General features: G+C 43.2%; 1 protein-coding gene across 6 annotated transcripts in view; it reads right to left on the reverse strand.

Moving 5' to 3' along the window:
• Positions 1–17676, reverse strand: part of LOC147014469 (protocadherin Fat 1-like) — a 316783-nt gene that overhangs the window by 27561 nt on the left and 271546 nt on the right. For all 6 annotated transcript variants that reach the window (XM_085850626.1, XM_085850625.1, XM_085850627.1 and 3 more), the window contains exons 15-22: positions 16766–17155; positions 14717–14931; positions 12804–12941; positions 12087–12230; positions 11519–11716; positions 10103–10570; positions 1668–1995; positions 1457–1549 (exon numbers count right to left, since the gene is read on the reverse strand). In XM_085850626.1, coding sequence (XP_085706752.1) covers positions 1457–1549; positions 1668–1995; positions 10103–10570; positions 11519–11716; positions 12087–12230; positions 12804–12941; positions 14717–14931; positions 16766–17155 — 1974 coding nt within the window. The remainder of the gene's footprint in view (positions 1–1456; positions 1550–1667; positions 1996–10102; positions 10571–11518; positions 11717–12086; positions 12231–12803; positions 12942–14716; positions 14932–16765; positions 17156–17676) is intronic.

The raw sequence follows: 17676 nt of genomic DNA on the forward strand, positions 1-17676 counted from the left end.
GATGCGAAGCAGCCACCGGTGAAGTTGGACAATCTCATAAAAGTATATTTTGGAGATCATTGATCGGTTCTTGGTTATGTCTGCACTCTCACTCTGAACTACAATTCGGATCATGTGATATTATATCTCTCTAGGTTGGCTCTGCTGAATCCCATTCATTATCTTACATTAGTCGAAGCACCCGCTCCCTTTTAGAGGGGTTTAGCTATTACCTTTATTCAAACATTTAATTCAAATACCTCTCGCTGAGTAATTCAAAACAGCTCACTCCACTGGAAAACGTGGGAACAGAAATACCAGTAAAGGGTGGGGACTTGTTATACCCACTCCCACCTTTAGGTGGTGCTACATGATACACATTTACATAGAGAATTTGCATCCCACCCCTCCCCTCCCACCCCAAGACCAGGGGCAAAGATAAAAAACACCCCAATACATTATTTGGGGAGTCATGCTGATCCCATTTAGCAAGTCTGGATGTAATGACACCAGAACTGTAGGAGGAGTCGCACGACAAACAAACACCGGTCCGTGAATTATAGTAAGGATTCAGACATTCTACAAGAATGAATAAACAAATCTAAGACAAAAATTTTTTTCATCAAAACAGCCAACTAATGTTTATGATAGCCCAGTATAATATACTCTACAAAGTTTCTATATAACAATCACAGTTGTGAGAACAATGGCTGTGTCAGGAAGCATTCTCGTGCATGACCCAAGATTTAGAACATACTGTACATCCCAATAAAAGTTACACGGTATGTTCTCAATCTTGTCGTTTTGCCAAAACCATCAATGCTTTCACTTTGAAATGGATTCAAAACAAGGGCACCGTCCCTCGGATGGACTGATTATTATTTTGGGATGCAGCACAAGGCTGAGGGCAGCCTAATTCCCAAGGGGCGGATCGATGCTGCTGATGCAGTGCCCCCTGTAAGCGAGAGCAGGAATTTAGAATTTGGCCAGGGTGCCTGCAAGAGCTCACCGACTCTTCCTTCGATGGATGTTAAACTGGGTGTCACGTGTGCTAGCATTAGTTAGTCGATGTTAAAGGTACATGAGGGCGTCTTTCATGAAGAGTCGGTGAGTTATCGCCGGAGGACTGAAAAAAATTACAAATTCTCATCCAAACTCACCTTCAATACAGTTGAACATCAAACCTTGCCAGCTGGTTTGTGAAAGACTTGAGATAAAATGTTTCCTGGTTGATGCCAAAAAGGTTTTGGGAATAATCGGGGCCATTAAAGGTGAAATCAGTAGCAGTAGTTAGTCGTAGTAGTCGACCAAAGTGCAAATTCATTGTGATGAAATGAGTACTTCAGTCCAATAATAGTTGCATACACACGTGCCACTTATCTACAGACTCAATTTACAATCTCTACATAAACACGTTTCACTATCGCATGCTACGCCCCCCGTTCTTCATGGGTTTCCATTTTGAATCCCGACTCACATTTGAACTTCAAAGGTGAGGTCTTGTTCACAACGCACTCTGCCTCATCGTCACATCGTTGTAAAATGCACGGGTTTGCATCACAATCTTCCACTGCAAACAAATTACACAGCAATCATTCCCACGTCACTTATGGGGTGACCAAATGAGTAGTGTCCGAAAAAAATAATTTAAGGCCATAACAGCTGGAGCGAGGTAGGAGGCTCTGTACCTTCACAGGTGCAGAAAGCCGACAGGTGGTGCTTTGGAACAATGATACTAAGGCGTGCGGTGCTGTACGCACTCATTGCAGACTTGTCGAGTGAAGCTCGTTGCATACACTGATGGCTCGGACAATGGCCCAATGTACAGGGCTTAGCAACTACCTGAACCAATCGCAGCCCCGTGGTATTTTTTAAATATGGCTCGTTGCTTCTCAGCACTTGTTGGAGTTTGGACCGTTGCCATCCCATGCCGGATGTCCTGCCGGGTGCCAATAGCACATCCAGGGCGCCGCTAAGACTCGACTCCTGGAGACTGAGCATCTGCACATCATAGTCCTGCAGCTCACGGTGGGATTGCAATTACTCATGACTACATAAGGACACTTTGCTTTCTTGAAACAAGAAGAAAATCTCAACAATTAGCAACATTATGAAGACAACAAATATTCCAACACCTCCATTTGTTTTCCTTTGGTGGTTGGGGAAAATAGGAATCATATATTTTGGTTCATCTTTCAAACATATCTGTGCACGATATCCTTCATGTGACCAACATCACATATAACATTCATTGTTCAATCGGAAAGTTTAGGACTAAAAGTTGTATCCCTTTGTACGAGTCATAAAGATGTTATTTAAGCTTTTCGGATTATTTTTGTTTTGGATACAAAGTCAAGGTTTGTGAAAGAGAGAGTACAGAGATCAGGACATAACAGACAACAGGATGCAAAACATGTATGCATGGAGTGGACGAAATGGATACAAAAGGAAACTCCAAGGAGGGAAAACTGGAAAATTGGAAGTTGGAAAGATTTTGGTGGGGTTAACGAGGGTAGCAAAGATCATGGTTTCAGTTTGGGGACAATGTGAGATGGTGTTGAACAGCTGTCTTGAAGACTTGGAGGGAAGAATGAGATTGAAGAGGATGTGAAGGCCGATTCCACAAGTGGGGTACAAGAGGAACAAGGAGTGGAGGTGAGCAGTGGTCCTGGATTTAGGTATATTCACTAGAAGGGTGTTGATGGTGGACCATGTGAGCCCAGTAGAAATCTGGGGGTGGGGAGAGGGGTGGGTTTGGGGGGACAATGCACTGAAAGAGCAGAGGGTACATGACCAAAAAGGAGGCAGTAGAAGACAGAAAGACCACTGACCTGTCTGCGATGGTGAAGTGTTCGACCCGTGTAGACTCAGCTTCATCGCGGGATATTGTGATCTTGAAGGCTTTGATTTCCTCAGCATCAAGCTGAGCAAGATGTGAGGCAGGGGAGCCAGCCCAGAGTGGAGAGCAGTCCTCCATCGAGCTGCAGATAAAGGCCTTGTAGGTGGATAGGAGTTCAGGCGTACAAGGAAGGATTTTGTACGATGGAGGATGCCCAACTGGCGGCTGGCTTTGCAGGCCAATTTTTAAATGTGGTTTGCCGAAGAACGATCATGGCTGATAAGTGAGACCAAGGAGCATGAAGGACTGAACTTCCTCAAGAGGACCGTTAAGAAAGTAGATAGCAGGGTTTGCCAGATGGTTCTTTCGGAGAGAGATAGTGAGAGTGAGATTTGTCAGGATTGACAGACTTATTCCAAGTGTTTGACCATCTTTTGATTTTTGTCAAAGTCTCAAGAGAGGGAAGAGGCTGCAGCCTTCCTACCTGAAGAATGAAGGGTGGAGTCATCAGTAAATAGATAGAGAGGATTTTCCAGAGTCAGAGAGATAATTTCTTTTTAAGGAAGAAGGATTTTGGAAGATGACATAAGTTTTGTGTACAGTAAGTGGTTGCTGATTTGATATCATTCCTTCGAGCATGGCTGTGCAGCCGCAATTTCCCCTGTGGGTTAAGCTAAGAAGATATAATTAGTTTTGGGTGCCGATAATAACTCGCCCACTATTCAATGAAAGACACCCCGGGATGCTTTAACATCCATCAGCTCATGCTAGCAGAGTGATCCCCCAGCTTCACGTCCATCCGAGAGATGGTGCACTCATTGATGGCTCACCCTGCCTGGGAAACACCAACCTGACAGTTTATAAGTTGGCTGAGACTCACATCCAGACTAAGCTCAACGATAAGTGCTCTACCTCTACACCAACCTCTTGGACTTTTCAGCAGATGAGAGAGATCAATCAGAAGTCTTTAAAAGGCTCGACACATTAAATTGTTTCATGGGATTTGATGAACAAATAAATGACCACAACAGTAGGAAAACCTGACAACATTTCAGGGTAAGAATAAGCAACTAGGAACTTCTGGAAGAAGTCTTTTCTTTCAAGCTTCTGGGTCTCACTATCTGCCATGACCTTTCCTGGAAAAGTCACATTTCCAACCTTGCCTCAAAAGCCAGTCGCTGACTGGGAATCCTCCGTCGTGCAAAGTCCTTCCTCGGCCCTCTTGAGCTCCTGACCACTTATAAAGCTTTTGTTCGTAGCCTTATGGAGTACTGCTCTCCCCTCTGGGCTGGTGTTCCTGCCTCCCACCTTTCTCGGCATCACGCTGTCGAAACCAGGGCATTTAAGATCATCGGCATCTCCCGCAATGAAGCTGAGTCTTTGGGCCTCTCACTCAATCACCGCAGGTTGGTCGGTGGTCTTTCTGTCTTCTACCGACTCCTCTCCAGCCTTGCCCCCCCTGCTCTCTCTGCGATTTGTCCCCACCACATTTCCACAGGGCGCTCAAGGTCCGCCAACAACCCCCTTCTGGTAAAACTACCAAAATCACGAATCACTGTTCATCTTCACTCTTTCATTCCTTTTTTTTCCCGCCTTTGGAATAAACTTCCTCACTCTATTCTTTCCCATTCTTCTCTCTAGGCTTTCAAAACAGCTGTTCAACACCACCTCTTATCTTCCCCCATCCAAATCCTCGTACTTTTCTACCCCCAATAATCCACCCAAGCCCACTTCCTTCAATTCCCCTGCTTTCCTTCCTGAAAGTCCCTGTAATGTCCATCTTCTCTTCGCCATATTCGCCATCCCATCCCCATCCCTCTCCCTTCCACAGTTCACCTAATGTGTCTGTTCCCCATTGTTTTGTCCCTTCCACTCCCGCCCCTCTTGTCTCATGCCCCCTTGCTGTGAGTTGTGTGTTCGCTCTCATACGAGCCTCGACAAGGTATACAAAAAAAAAAAAAAACTAGTGAAGAAACACCAGGAATTGTGTTTGAGCCTTTAGACTTTGTAAGCAAACTTCATGAGTTATACTTAAATGTCATTGTTTGAAGTGTTTGTCTCCTTGCCGGTCTTCAGAGAACCAGCAAGGTACACTTGTATCATGTCAGTTCAGCCAGACAATATTGTCTGGTCTGACATTCGTTCTCTCCATCACAGGCTGGTCCATCATCCTGGAATTCCTTCCTCAATAGACTGCTTTCTGTCCTTCGCTGGTTCATCCTGTCATGCAACTCCTACTGTCTTATTCGACATCCAAAACCTAGTATACCAGTATGAGTCTGGCATAAGGAAATCACAAAATATCCGCTTGGCACACCCAACTGATCAGAACCGAATGACTCTCCACGAAACCTGCAACCACAGTGTGTATAAATTATTTGACAAGCCAAAAATCAATCTCACGTGTGATAAGTGGGATGCTGTTTGGGGAAAAAAGCTGAATACCTTGATGCTGTTGTTATTAAAGGGCAAGGTGCCCAATCCCGTCCTTCCAATATCCACTCTTTCACCAATCCCAAATATTCCACCACAGATTGCACTCTGTAGCACATGGACATCTCTCCCACTAGCATGAAGAAGTTCCTTATGAATATCGACATCAGCTCTGCAACTGGATACAACAGCATTGGCACTGTATTCCTCAAGAACTGCTTCGGCTATATCTTCTCCTCTTCCCCCAAAAAATGGTCCCAAGTCTGATTCACTCAAATACAAATCAGTCAACCATCTCTGCATCACAAGTAAACTGTTATTGGTTGTTGGTCATCTACCTGCACTCACACTCTTCCTCCATCGGGTTCAGCTTTGAAACCCTGCAGCTGACTTCTCTGGCCAAACTTTGGAAGAGGTGCAGCCCCTATAGCTCCTGGGCCACATTATCTGTTGCGACCTGTCTTTGCAGACCACATTGTCAAAATTGCTTATAAGGTAGACCAAGGCATCGGCATCGTCTGCAGAGATAAGTCCATTTTGAGACACTTAGAGCCAATGACAAGTGTATCAGGCCTGCATCTGAATTTTCATGGATGACAGGTTCCAAATCTGGGCTGGTGTATCTGCTTCTTTTGTTGCTCCCCTCAAGGCGTTCAAGTCTAAGTCTCTCGGTCTTATTAACTTTTTCGGCAGGAGGCTGAATCCCAAGGTTTGCTTCTCACATACTGAAAGGTGTTTGGTGGACTTTGTTTTCTACCAACTCACTTCTAACCTCACTCCTGCCACCCTCTCATCCATCTGTCCTCCCTCACACCTAACCAAGTCCCTTGCATTCTTCCAGAATCCTACACCTGGTTACTTTCCCAAATTATAAGCTGAATTCTCACCTCCATTCCTCCATTCCTCCATTCCTTCATATATAGAACTGACTCCCTGTGTTGCCTTGTGCCCTTCCCCCTCTGTCTTTCATGAGCCTTTCCCTCAGTCTCCCCAATAACCACTCCTAATCTCTTCGACTCTTGCTTACCCCTCCGCTTCCTTTATGCGAGTCATCCAGTTTTGTGTAATGTCTTTGTTTCTCTGTTTTATTTTGATCTTCTGTCAGTTTGTGAACCTCCTGTCCTCTGTCATTTAGCTTCTGTATGAGCCTAGTTCATATTTTATTAAAAGTGCACGAAACGATATTTATAAACCTGTGCAAAGTTTTAAGGTGGCATGCAGTGTGTGTGTGTGTGTGTGTGTGTGTGTGTGTGTGTGTGTGTGTGTGTGTGTGTGTGTGTGTGTGTGTGTGTGTGTGTGTGTGTGTGTGTGTGTGTGTGTGTGCACATGTGTGTGCATGTGTAAAGTGATGAAGATACAATTACACAATTTAAAGAGAAGAAATAAAAAAGGAAAGAATAAGGCCATTAAATTCTAATGCTTAATGAAAGATAAACCTATTTAGGTTTGAAGTCTGAAAATGTTTATTGTCATTAATTTATTTGAGTTTGTCACCAAATGAAAGAGATCAACATTTTGTGATAATTTATGTGAGAATAATTATGTTTGGATGAACAATCTGGGAAACAGTTGAGCGATTTAAAGTGTCATTCATTAAAAAATCGAGTCACAACTCATCTCAAATGATCTGAGCACAGCCAAAGCAACCTGTTTCTTCGGCTGAAGACCTCAATCGAGAATCCCATTGGTTATTACCCTGTGCGCACGAAGCGAAAAGCACGAGGTTCACTCTGTCTGTCTGTCTGTCTGTCTATCTGTCTGTCTACATACATCAGTCTATGATCGAAGAACTACTTTATTTCAATTCAATTATGTATTTTGATCATGAAACAGAAAATTAATCAGAACACAAACCTGCAGTTTAGCAGTACTTTGGCTCTGAATTTGGCAAATTGTATGGAATCACATCCCGATTGCACGCGCACACAGAGTAAGGTAATTGCTTCGGTCTGTCTGTCTGCCTGACAGTCAAACAAAATTGAAAATCATTCCAGCAAGAAACGTTCTGTTTGTAGGGACATCATAAAGGACGCAAACAACATGAACAGAGAACTCATTGAATGTGGTAAATAAGGTGGTGTAAAAGGATGGCGTGAATGGCTGTGCATGAATGGTGGTAAACTTCCAAATATACCATCAGAGATGGGGAATCCCCCGCCATTGAATGAAAAAGGTCATACATATTCCAGATAATGAGGGAGGTGAATTGGAAACAAGACACCATTTGGTCATCATCTCGAAAAAGTTCCCCAGAGGTGAGGAATGTAGTAACCAAAAATAATTGAAATCAGATAAGCGGTTTTCCATTTATTACAAAAAACATTTTTTTCAAGATGGCCGCCCCAGCCGGCCATCTTGGATCCAGCCACGCCCAAAATCAATAGGGTTCTTCCTTTTCAGGTGGTACATGTGTGACTCAAATTTCAAATCGATATGGCGAACACTTTATGAGTTATCGCACTCACAGCTATAAATGTTGACACCCAGCCAGCCAGCCGGACGACCTGGGTGACAACAATATCCCCCTTCCGCCACGCGGCGGGGGATAAAAAAAGGTTTTTTTTTTCTATGACCTTTAAAATCTTTATTTTATTACCTCCACCACCAAAGGTGGATGGAGGTTATGTTTTCACCCCTGTTTGTTTGTCTGTCTGTTTGTTTGTGAGCAAGATATCTCAAAAAGTTATGGACGGATTTGGACAAAATTTGGTGGACGGGTTGGGTGCATGACCAGGACAAATTGATTCGATGTTGGTGAAGATCCGAATCCGGATACGTGAATTAAAAAAAATGATTATTCACCATTGAGAGGTGGGGCCAAAAACGATATATTCCATGATATCTCAAAAAGTTATGAACAGGTTATGATAAGACTAGGTGGATGAGTTGGGTAGGTGACAAGAACAAGCTGAGTAGATTTTGGCTAAGGTCCGGATTCAGATGCGGCCTGTCAGTGGGATACAAAATGTAGACGGTTCAGCCTGGCGGAGGTATGCGCTCTACCTAGTGCCGTTCTAGTTTCAATTAAATTACTGCAAGAAAACTGCAACGAATATCGAAACGATGAAAACCAAAGCAATTTTTCTCATAAGAATCAATGGAATAAGGGGGGAATGCATTCCTCACATCACTACTTCAGATATTCTATTTTGCCTTTTACCTATCATATCACCCTTTTTACCTGCGATGTGTCACAGGTCTACAAGAGTTCCACATGGTTGTTGTTGCTGTTGTTGCTGTGGTTCTCGTTGGGGGTCGATTTTTGAAATGTGCACCCATTGGTCGGACAGCTGCCGGACCTCAATCACATTTGTCGCTTGACTCCATCCATCATGACACCCAGGCAAAATAATGTGGCCGCCATCTTGGCTTTCTGGTGGGCCTAAGACAATCAGGCCTGGGGGGCCTCTGCTGATTTTACACTGCCCAGGTTTGTTGCATTAGATTTTCATTGGCTTTGTTTGGGTCGAGTGTTACTCACTACGAGGGACCACGAAAAATCCAATCAATGTCAAATAAAAATTATTTGTAAGGTTTAATCAAGCCCGTCAGCACGCAAGTACGTGCCTCCCGAAAAAAAAATAGTGTTTTGTAATTTTTGAACGGCCCCATATTGGGGTTAAACAATCCGTGACAGTGTGTTGAATCAGCTCATTCTGATACAACCGTGGCGGAGGGTGACATGGATGAGAGGTGTTGAGTTAATCTTTTAACAGCGCATTTAGGCTATTCATTTTTTAAAGAGTGGATATCTTCCTCCATCTTCAATGAACGTAGGCATATTTTTTCGATCGGAGACAAACTTCATAACCCGGCAATCCATGAATATGAGCATCCATTCGATTATTGCATCGAATTTCCCTTCTAAGGTAACACCTTTACAATGCATTCATCCATTGGGACGATATTCGGTGCAGAGCATTGGTGCTGCCGAAGCAGTGTCCTTGGCTATTGGGCACAAGCCTGGACGGGTCGCCACTCCGACACAGACCTTTACAATGCCTCTTAGCCAATCTACTGTGCAGTACATTTATTTATGTGTGAAGCAAAGTACTGTAGTTCTTTGGGCGAATTTGCGATCTCCCGATTTGGCAATTTCACCATGTATTCTGGCATCTTTAGTAGTCTTGTAAGTTCTGAAAACACTTGAAAATAAAATGTATGGCTTTAGAAATGACGTAAGTGTGAGTTGAGACAACAAATATCGAGAAGTGTTATGTAATTTTTGAATTACGTGACGAAGTATTTGCGACACATGAAAAGTGGTGACGTAAACCGGGGTATTACTGTCTACACAAGTGTTTGAACACTGTAGAATACAAATTGCCTTCTTGTCACTTCCAAAAAACCCCGAGTTTAGTAGTACTTGGACAAAATATTACACCATTTTACACCAACTCGACCAATCAAATTTGTCGCTCATGTTTCTCAGTGTTGGGGAATATCTAGATTCAGTCAAAATCATGGCTCGTAGGAAATATAGATTGTGTTCGGAAATGCAGAGTAAGAGTTTAAAAGACCCTTTCCGTGTCCTTTTCCTCAAGACTGCATGGAATAAGGTGTTCCATGAACTCTCGGTTATTTAGTTATTGCCATTTCAAAGCTCATCGAGCTTCAAACTATTTTCTGGACATTGACAAAACAAAAGACTCCAAAATCATTAGCAAAACAATAACTATGTTCTTGTATTACCACACTTTGCTGATATAATACTTGTTATTGAAGGGCAATGATTGAATAGAAAAGGATATTGCTTAAAATTGAGAGCATTAAACTTGTAACTTAACTAAAGTTTATTTTCTTCTGAATGTAGCAGGCACATTGCTCTCCAATCCAGAAAATTTAGCATACCTTGAGTTGGCTACGTAGAAAACGTTGCAAACTGGGAAGATGTGTTGCCAAAAATTCTTCAGGTGTGACGTCGGCAAAGCGGACAACAATGGAGTCCAGCAAAGCACTCTCTGTAGCCTGGTGTACCCTCACATGCACGTGATCTCGCACTGTGTGCTTTCCATCACTCACGGCAATCGTAAGGTTGTATTGTCCAACATCCAAGCTTCCTTGGGCGATGATTTTGCCATCACGACTGTTCACTGTAAAAAGGCGAGCGCGATCCGAGTACAGGCTGTAGGTGAGCGTATCATATGCGTCCTGGTCGGTAGCATGCACCTTGCCAATGACGCCACGACCAAACTCGTCACCTGTGGTCACCACCACAACCTCCAGTGGGATGATGTGTGGCGAGTGCACACTTTCTTCTGTGACACTCACAATCACCTCACAGGTAGATGAAAGCGAGGGTCGACCACTGTCAGTTGCCTGCATATGTGGTGAACAACAATCATATAAGTGAGCTCACAGTACATCCAGCACACCATGAGTCAATTTACATAGATGTTCTTTTTCTAGAATTTATATCAACTTGTTGGCAATATTTAATATGTTTACACTGGAGTTTTGTGCAAATTTAATGATTAAAAGGAAAGCCAAATATGACTCCACAAAGACTGGGCTGTTAAGGATATGTCCCAGGAAGTACATCAATAATAATCTAAGGAATTGATAAACCATTCACAAGCAAGCATCACGCCCTTCAAACTCATTCTTTATTTAATCTCATTCTTCCCTCCAAGGCTTCAAGAAATATGTTGGCCACCATCTCAGTAAAGTTGGACATTCCCCACCCATACCCATGGTCTTTTCTACTCTCATGAACCCTCCCCAAGCTACCCTCTTTCTGGGCTTCCAGGTTACCAGGCTATCCCCCTGCTCCCTCATCCTCCTCTTCCCTACGGTTTTGTTCCATTTTTTCTTCTTTCCAAGTTCTCCCTTCCACTTCTGTGACTGAGAGTTTGTCCCTGTATCCATCTTCTTTCCCCCCTCGGTCCTCGTCTTGCTTTCATTCTTCCCCACACTCCTTATTTCTCCAAGTCTCCCTCTATTTTGTCCCTCTAGCCTGCTGTTGGTGTGCCCCTCTTCTAAGCAGTGTTCTTTTTGTTCTGTTATGTTCTGGTCAATTCTGTGTTATATAGGTCCTCAATGAGCCTCAACTCTCCATACAAAGAAAACTTGCCCAGCCATTTCAATAAGATCAATAAAACAGGCCAATAACAACCATAACAAATCGTTAAACTGAAAGAAAGATGGGGGGGGGGGTTAATTTTATGTTCAGGGAGATTACTCTTGTTGTTATAACTGATTAACTGAGAAATTGAGTCTGGAATGCACAAAATGACAACGTCACACAATCCTTGGACTAGAACTCACCTGCACGGTGAGATGAAAATCTTGGCGTTCAGCAGAGCCAAAGATAATTGCTGAATATATAACGCCTTCCTCATCAATGCGAAACCTTCGCCCATCATCACCTGACACGATGGAAAAGCTGAACGGGGGTCCATTATGGGTGGCATCCAGATCATTGACAAGCAGCTTTACGATTCTCGTTTCAGGCACCTGGTTTTCCTGCAAAACGTAGGGCCCAATCGTGTTCAGCTTTGTCTTTATACCAATAATTGAATCAACCACACAACAAGATTCATCAAAAAATACACAAACAAATGGTAAAAGACAGAGAGCATTGACACGTGACAATTCCATCCAGTCAGCTACCCATCTAATATAATGAAAACAGCTTATTGTGCATCTCAGGAATTGGGAGGGGTGGTGCGATGAAGGGGAGGGAGGGAGGAGAGGAGAGGACACAACCACACAACCATGGAAGTCAAGCTGGTATGGTGTTCTCATGAATACAACCTTGATGTAGATCCTATTAATGGCATTAATAATGTCGACCCTATTAAGCCACAAAGTAATGTGTGGACGCATTTGGTACCTGTAGCACTGCTCTGTAAGTGTCTTCAGAGAAAGACGGAGGGTTATCATTGATGTCCGATATATTAATGTTGACAATGATGGTTGTAGATTGGGAAGGTGTTCCGTTATCCACAGCAGCCACTATCAGCGAGTAGCCAGACACCTGGAAATGATGGGGCCAGGGTGGAAATTAGAGGATTTCCAAATGATGACGTGTAAGCACTGATGATGAACTCATGAAGAAGGTAAAACTGGACACAGTTTGATGATCTGATGTATGGTAAGAAAGGTTGACAAGGAACTTCAACACAGGAGGAGGTCATTAAGCCCACCGTGCCTGTGCAATGGTTGCAATGGTTGTAACATATGGTTGCTTGTCCATGCTCTATCCTTTTTAATCCTGAGCGTCGAGCAAGGAAGCAGCACGTACCATTTTTAAAGTCTTCGGTATGACTCGTACGGGGTTCGAACCTCTCATCATTACGCCACTGAGTCTGGTTAAGTCCGAAGAATGAATGAATAACTTGTACCAATTTTAATTTTCACCAATTTAAATGGTCCTTAGAACATATGTATTCAAAATATTGAGAGTTAAACATACATTGATCTCTCAAATTAGTACATTTTCTGATGCACGTCATGGAAGTTCGACTGTTGGGGTTTTACCAGTTATTGAGCTGTTAAACTGCATTTTCTTATCTGTTGTTTCACAACAATGTCCGGCATTCCCAAATACCTCCTCTCGGTCAAGTGGCCGTTGAACAGAAAGTACGCCCGTGTATCGGTCCAGGTAAAAGAGATCGTTCGTGTTGCCACTCTCCACCGAGTACATCAGCTGGTTGTTTGAGGGGCCATCCTGGTCTTCGGCTACAACCTTCAGCAAAAAGCAACAACCAAGAACTGATAAAAAAAGAGTCCAACTTCATCAACCAATGAGCTTCACCACATTAGCAAAAGCTAGTTATTTTAAGCATATCTTTAAACTTGGTTGGAAACTGTATTCATTAATTGATCAAATGCACAACTACCACCTTTAAATTAAGGCACTACCACCTCCGTTATTCCTGAAAAGAAAAAAACACTTAAAAAGAAAGTAAATAAATCTGCATCGAGTGGATCGAGCACAGTAGGAAAGGATGTAGATAAATCTGGATCGAATGAACAGTGTCGGGATAAAGACGTGGCATGTGAGTGGATGAGAGTCAGAAAGTAAAAGGGTGGATGAGGAGGGGGCACAGCAAGTGTGGAAGAGAACAAGAATGGATGGATATGAGAGACATGGGGGGAGAAGGGGGGGGAGGGTATGGGAGACATCATTCATGGGTGGGTAATGGAAGAAAGCATGAGGTGATAATGGGCTGCACTCTTGAGGGAATGGAGGGAGCAACATGAGACAACAGCCAAAGAGCATCAGTTCCATAGATGAGAGAAAAGAGGGATGAAGGAATGGTAGTGTGCATTCAGTATACAATTGGGGAGAGTAACCAGGTGTGGAATTCTGGAAGAATACGTGCAACTTCGGCAGGCTGTGGGAGGACAGAGGGACGAGGCCAAAGTGGTAGAAAACTGAGATTCCACCAAACAAACAAAGCTATGTTGCACAACAAGCAGACCTTGGGACTCGGGATTTAGCCTCCTGCCGAAAAATATCAATAACACCTTGAGCCTTTGACTTGAATGCCTCGAAGGGAGCAAGTCCAGTAAGTAATCACATGTTATCTGTCAATGTGAGCAAAGGCTGTTATCTGCTTGCCTTGCATGAGCTGTCCTCAAGCAAAAGGCTGTTATGATACCAACTTATTTGTGAACTCCAATTTGTTTTGTTGAGCTACTTTTGTACACACCTCTCTCATGTATGTGTTGTCAATTTACACTTAAATATCGAAATTATTCATTTTACGCTAACATGATCTTGTGCTCTTAAACTAATGTAATCTTTGTAACCAGAGAAAGCCTATTTTTCAGAAAAAAACATCATGAAATCCTTGATGTATACCGTACTACAAAGGTGACGGTCAGCTTCACATTCCCTTTGAAAGGCGCGTGTTCAACAAAGCGGCACCCTTTCTTGGCACCGAATTACAAGGCAGTTGCGGTTGAAAATACAATAAAATATGAGTCTACGTGAAGGATGGTGTCACTATGCATTGGCAAACATGGTTAATGCTGGATTTTATCAACTGAAATTTGATAAGAGCAAGTTTACCATCGTGGGGCACGAGGTGCGGCTGATATTGAGCTTTAGCTCGAACAATGGGTTCACGCTCGAAAAGTCATGAGCCACACCTCGTTAACCACGATGGGAAACAATATCTCATCAAATTTAATTTGATAAAATCCAGTTTTAGTTTGATAAAATGCTGCAGGAATTAGCAGAGGTGAGCATGCAAAATTGAATTTTCAGCATAAATTATGAGCTCTCTCACGCCTGTCGTGCCCTCACAATAATGAACATGGTAATAATAATAATAATAATAATAATAATAATAATAATAATAATAATAATAATAAATAAAATAATAACACTTGAACATGTGCTCATTAAGATTTACTTTACTTCCTTGATGGTGTAAGTAGAGAAGATGGCTGGCTTGTGAAGCTGAAATGCTACGGGTATGAAAAAAAAGTGCAAGCAATAGTGTGCCATACGGTTAGGATGGTCTCTCTTGGTGGAGTGTCCTCGGGCAGAACAGCGCTGTAAGAACTGCGGCTGAACGTGGGTGCATGATCATTCACATCTGAGACATTTATGCTAACGGTCGCCAGGCCACTGAGAGAAGGAGAACCTCCATCACTCGCTTGCACGGTCAAGTAGTAATCATGTGATGCTTCATAGTCCAGTGTGGCAGCCAATGTGATGATCCCTAGGGTGAAAAAATGCACTGAGACTGACACATCCACTTCCCGAATGATTATATCACTCTTTAAACAGGTGGAGAGGTCAACGGAAGACCTGAAGTGCAATGGGGGGGAGGGAGACTGGAGGGGGGGGGGTCCACAATCACAAATTGGGGTGAACGGGGAAACAGGAGGACAATAATGTGGAGAAGCACCATAGGATGATGAAAGGAGTTACAGGTGAAAGGGGGACAGGCTTTCAGTGGATGTAGTGAAGTTTAGAGTTAGAAATGGTGGAGACCACAAAATGATGGTGACTCGTAGACTTGAAATACCGAAGGGAGGAGCAAGAGAAAACAGGAAGCCAAGAGAACAGGGGGATTAATGAATGAAGGTGAGTGTTAAGTTTACACTTGGGAATGGTAACAAGATAAGGGTTTCTATTCGAAGGCATGTGACCTCGAGAGGCAGGGGTTGGGCAGAATGAGCGGAGGAGGAGGAGGAGCAATACCAGAATAGAGCAGGTAAAAGACTTTAATGCCAAATTGGGTTACCTGCAGTGGTTAAGAAGTAGGCCCTAAGATTCAATCTCCCATCATGAAATCGCAAAAACACCGAGGGCCTTAAATTCCAGAGCTTCAAGGGGGCAAGATAGGAAGCAGCAGCAACAATCCACAAGGAGGAACAATATTCCAGAACTTCCAATGAAGGCCTTGTGCACCTTTGTACACTGAGGATGGACTTGGCCCTCTGAAGTGGCAGCCCGGATTGATCTCATCTACCCAAGACAGGTTGTAGTTTATACCGTGCTCCTCCCATAGGCTGATCACAGAAATACATTGAGTGATTTTGAAGCCAGTACTTATGGAGGGACAAAGTGTGAATATAGTCAGTCGTGCCTGCATTAAAAAGTCGTTCCAGGTAGATGAGCAGTTGCAAGTATTCTCAAAATCAGTGGGGAGAAGGAGCTGCTACAGTTTGCCTGGAAGAGGGGCGGAACAATCCTTCAAAGAGTGGAGGCGTTTTTAAGTTGATACAAAGGATTCTCTAGTGATGAACGGAGGTCACTGAAGCATACCAATAACAGGATTGGTCACCAGGACACTAACTTGGAGGATTCTAAGGGTAGAGCATAGGCGAAAATAACATCCAAAGCAACCCACTGCTTGTGAGTGTGCAGACTATCCGGTAGCTAGTGAAAGATGGAGCCTGAGATATCATTCGGCCATGGTGGAATAACCTGGGCAGAAAGAAAACTTGTGATTGGAGATCACAGTTTGATAAGAGATGAGTCATAAGGTCTAATCCAACGATCAATTCCAACACTGAATATGATGCGGATAGGGTCAGTTTTGGCACCATTCTCATGAATTGGGGTGACAGTGATGATGAATTTCCATGATGCATGTAGGTGGTTCACATGGCCAGCAACCATAAACAATTGTTCATCACAACCGACGACCCAACTGGAATTAACCCTGGTTCCAAACGTCCTGAAAACCAGCATGGTGAGAAGCATCTGAACCTTTTGACTATGTGATCTCAATCATCATGGGTGAGTGCATCCCTTATCATGTGACGTTTTGCAAATGCGCAAAGCACGTGCAAGACATCTCACCATGGCAACTGAAAAAGAAAATAACGTCAAAGAAACACAAGGTTGGATGCCAAAGAGAACCAAGCCGGTATTTTTGTTGTTAAAGGATTAAAAATGAGTGTTCAAAGGGGTTAAAAAGTCCATCAATAAAGTTGTGAGCTCGTTAATTTATGGAGGTCGTTGCTCGACATGAACATTGAAAGAAATGTGCGTACAGTGAAATTCAACAGCAAAAGTGACATGCCGTAGCTGGATCCACTCACCACTTTTTGGGTTTATCTGGAACTTCTTGTGCTGATTTCCACCAATGATGCTGTAGGTGATTTCAGCGTTTCGGCCTTGGTCTTGACTTATGGCAAATACAGTGATGAGCTTTGTACTGAGTGCAGCATCCTCAGGCACAACGGTCTCATACTCCCGGTGCTCAAAGGCAGGTGGGCTGTCGTTAACATCAAGTGCCGTGACCGATATGCGTGCCTCTGAAAACAATTGCTTGGAGATGCCCTGGTCGGTGGCACGCACTGTGGCATTGTAAATAGCTCTCTCCTCTCGATCTAAGGCTTTTATAAGACTGACAATGCCAGACTCCTGGTCAATAGCAAAGTGACCACCAGCAGAATCCACCATTGTGTAGAGGACTTTTCGATTAAGCTCTACAAAAAACAAAAACAAAAAAAAAATCAAACCCATCATGACATGCATTACAGGTATATGACCACAAATATCACAAAGTCTGATCAGTTAATAAAGACTTTAAGTTGAAATATCAACAAGACCCAACATCAATTTTTGTTAAAACAGCAGCAAAATAACCCCAGAGAAGATTACAGTAAGCAAGTCATTGAGAGCACATTTCCTGGGATACCATGTCGTTGCATGGTGTTCTTCAGGCTTTAATCAAAAACTATTGTTGCATTTGTAAGAGGCAGGATGGTGGGGGGGGAGGGTGGAGGAAGGTGTGGGGGAGGTGCAGTAGTAGCAAATTTTAAAGCCTTAACCACCGTTTGTTTGTGTTCATGTAGTTCTTATGACTTTTTGAACCATATATTAAGGACATATGATAGGTTTAAGTATCTAGACCACGGAACACGAGAGAGACAGCCATCAATTTAGATGTAGAGTTTAAGAATGTCTCGTCCACATGTTCTCTCTGTGCATGGAAATGGCCAAGAAT

This window comes from Eptatretus burgeri, chromosome 13 (genome assembly GCF_056783735.1).
Source record: "Eptatretus burgeri isolate ZD-2024b chromosome 13, Ebu_testis_v1, whole genome shotgun sequence".
Taxonomy (NCBI): Eukaryota; Metazoa; Chordata; class Myxini; order Myxiniformes; family Myxinidae; genus Eptatretus; species Eptatretus burgeri.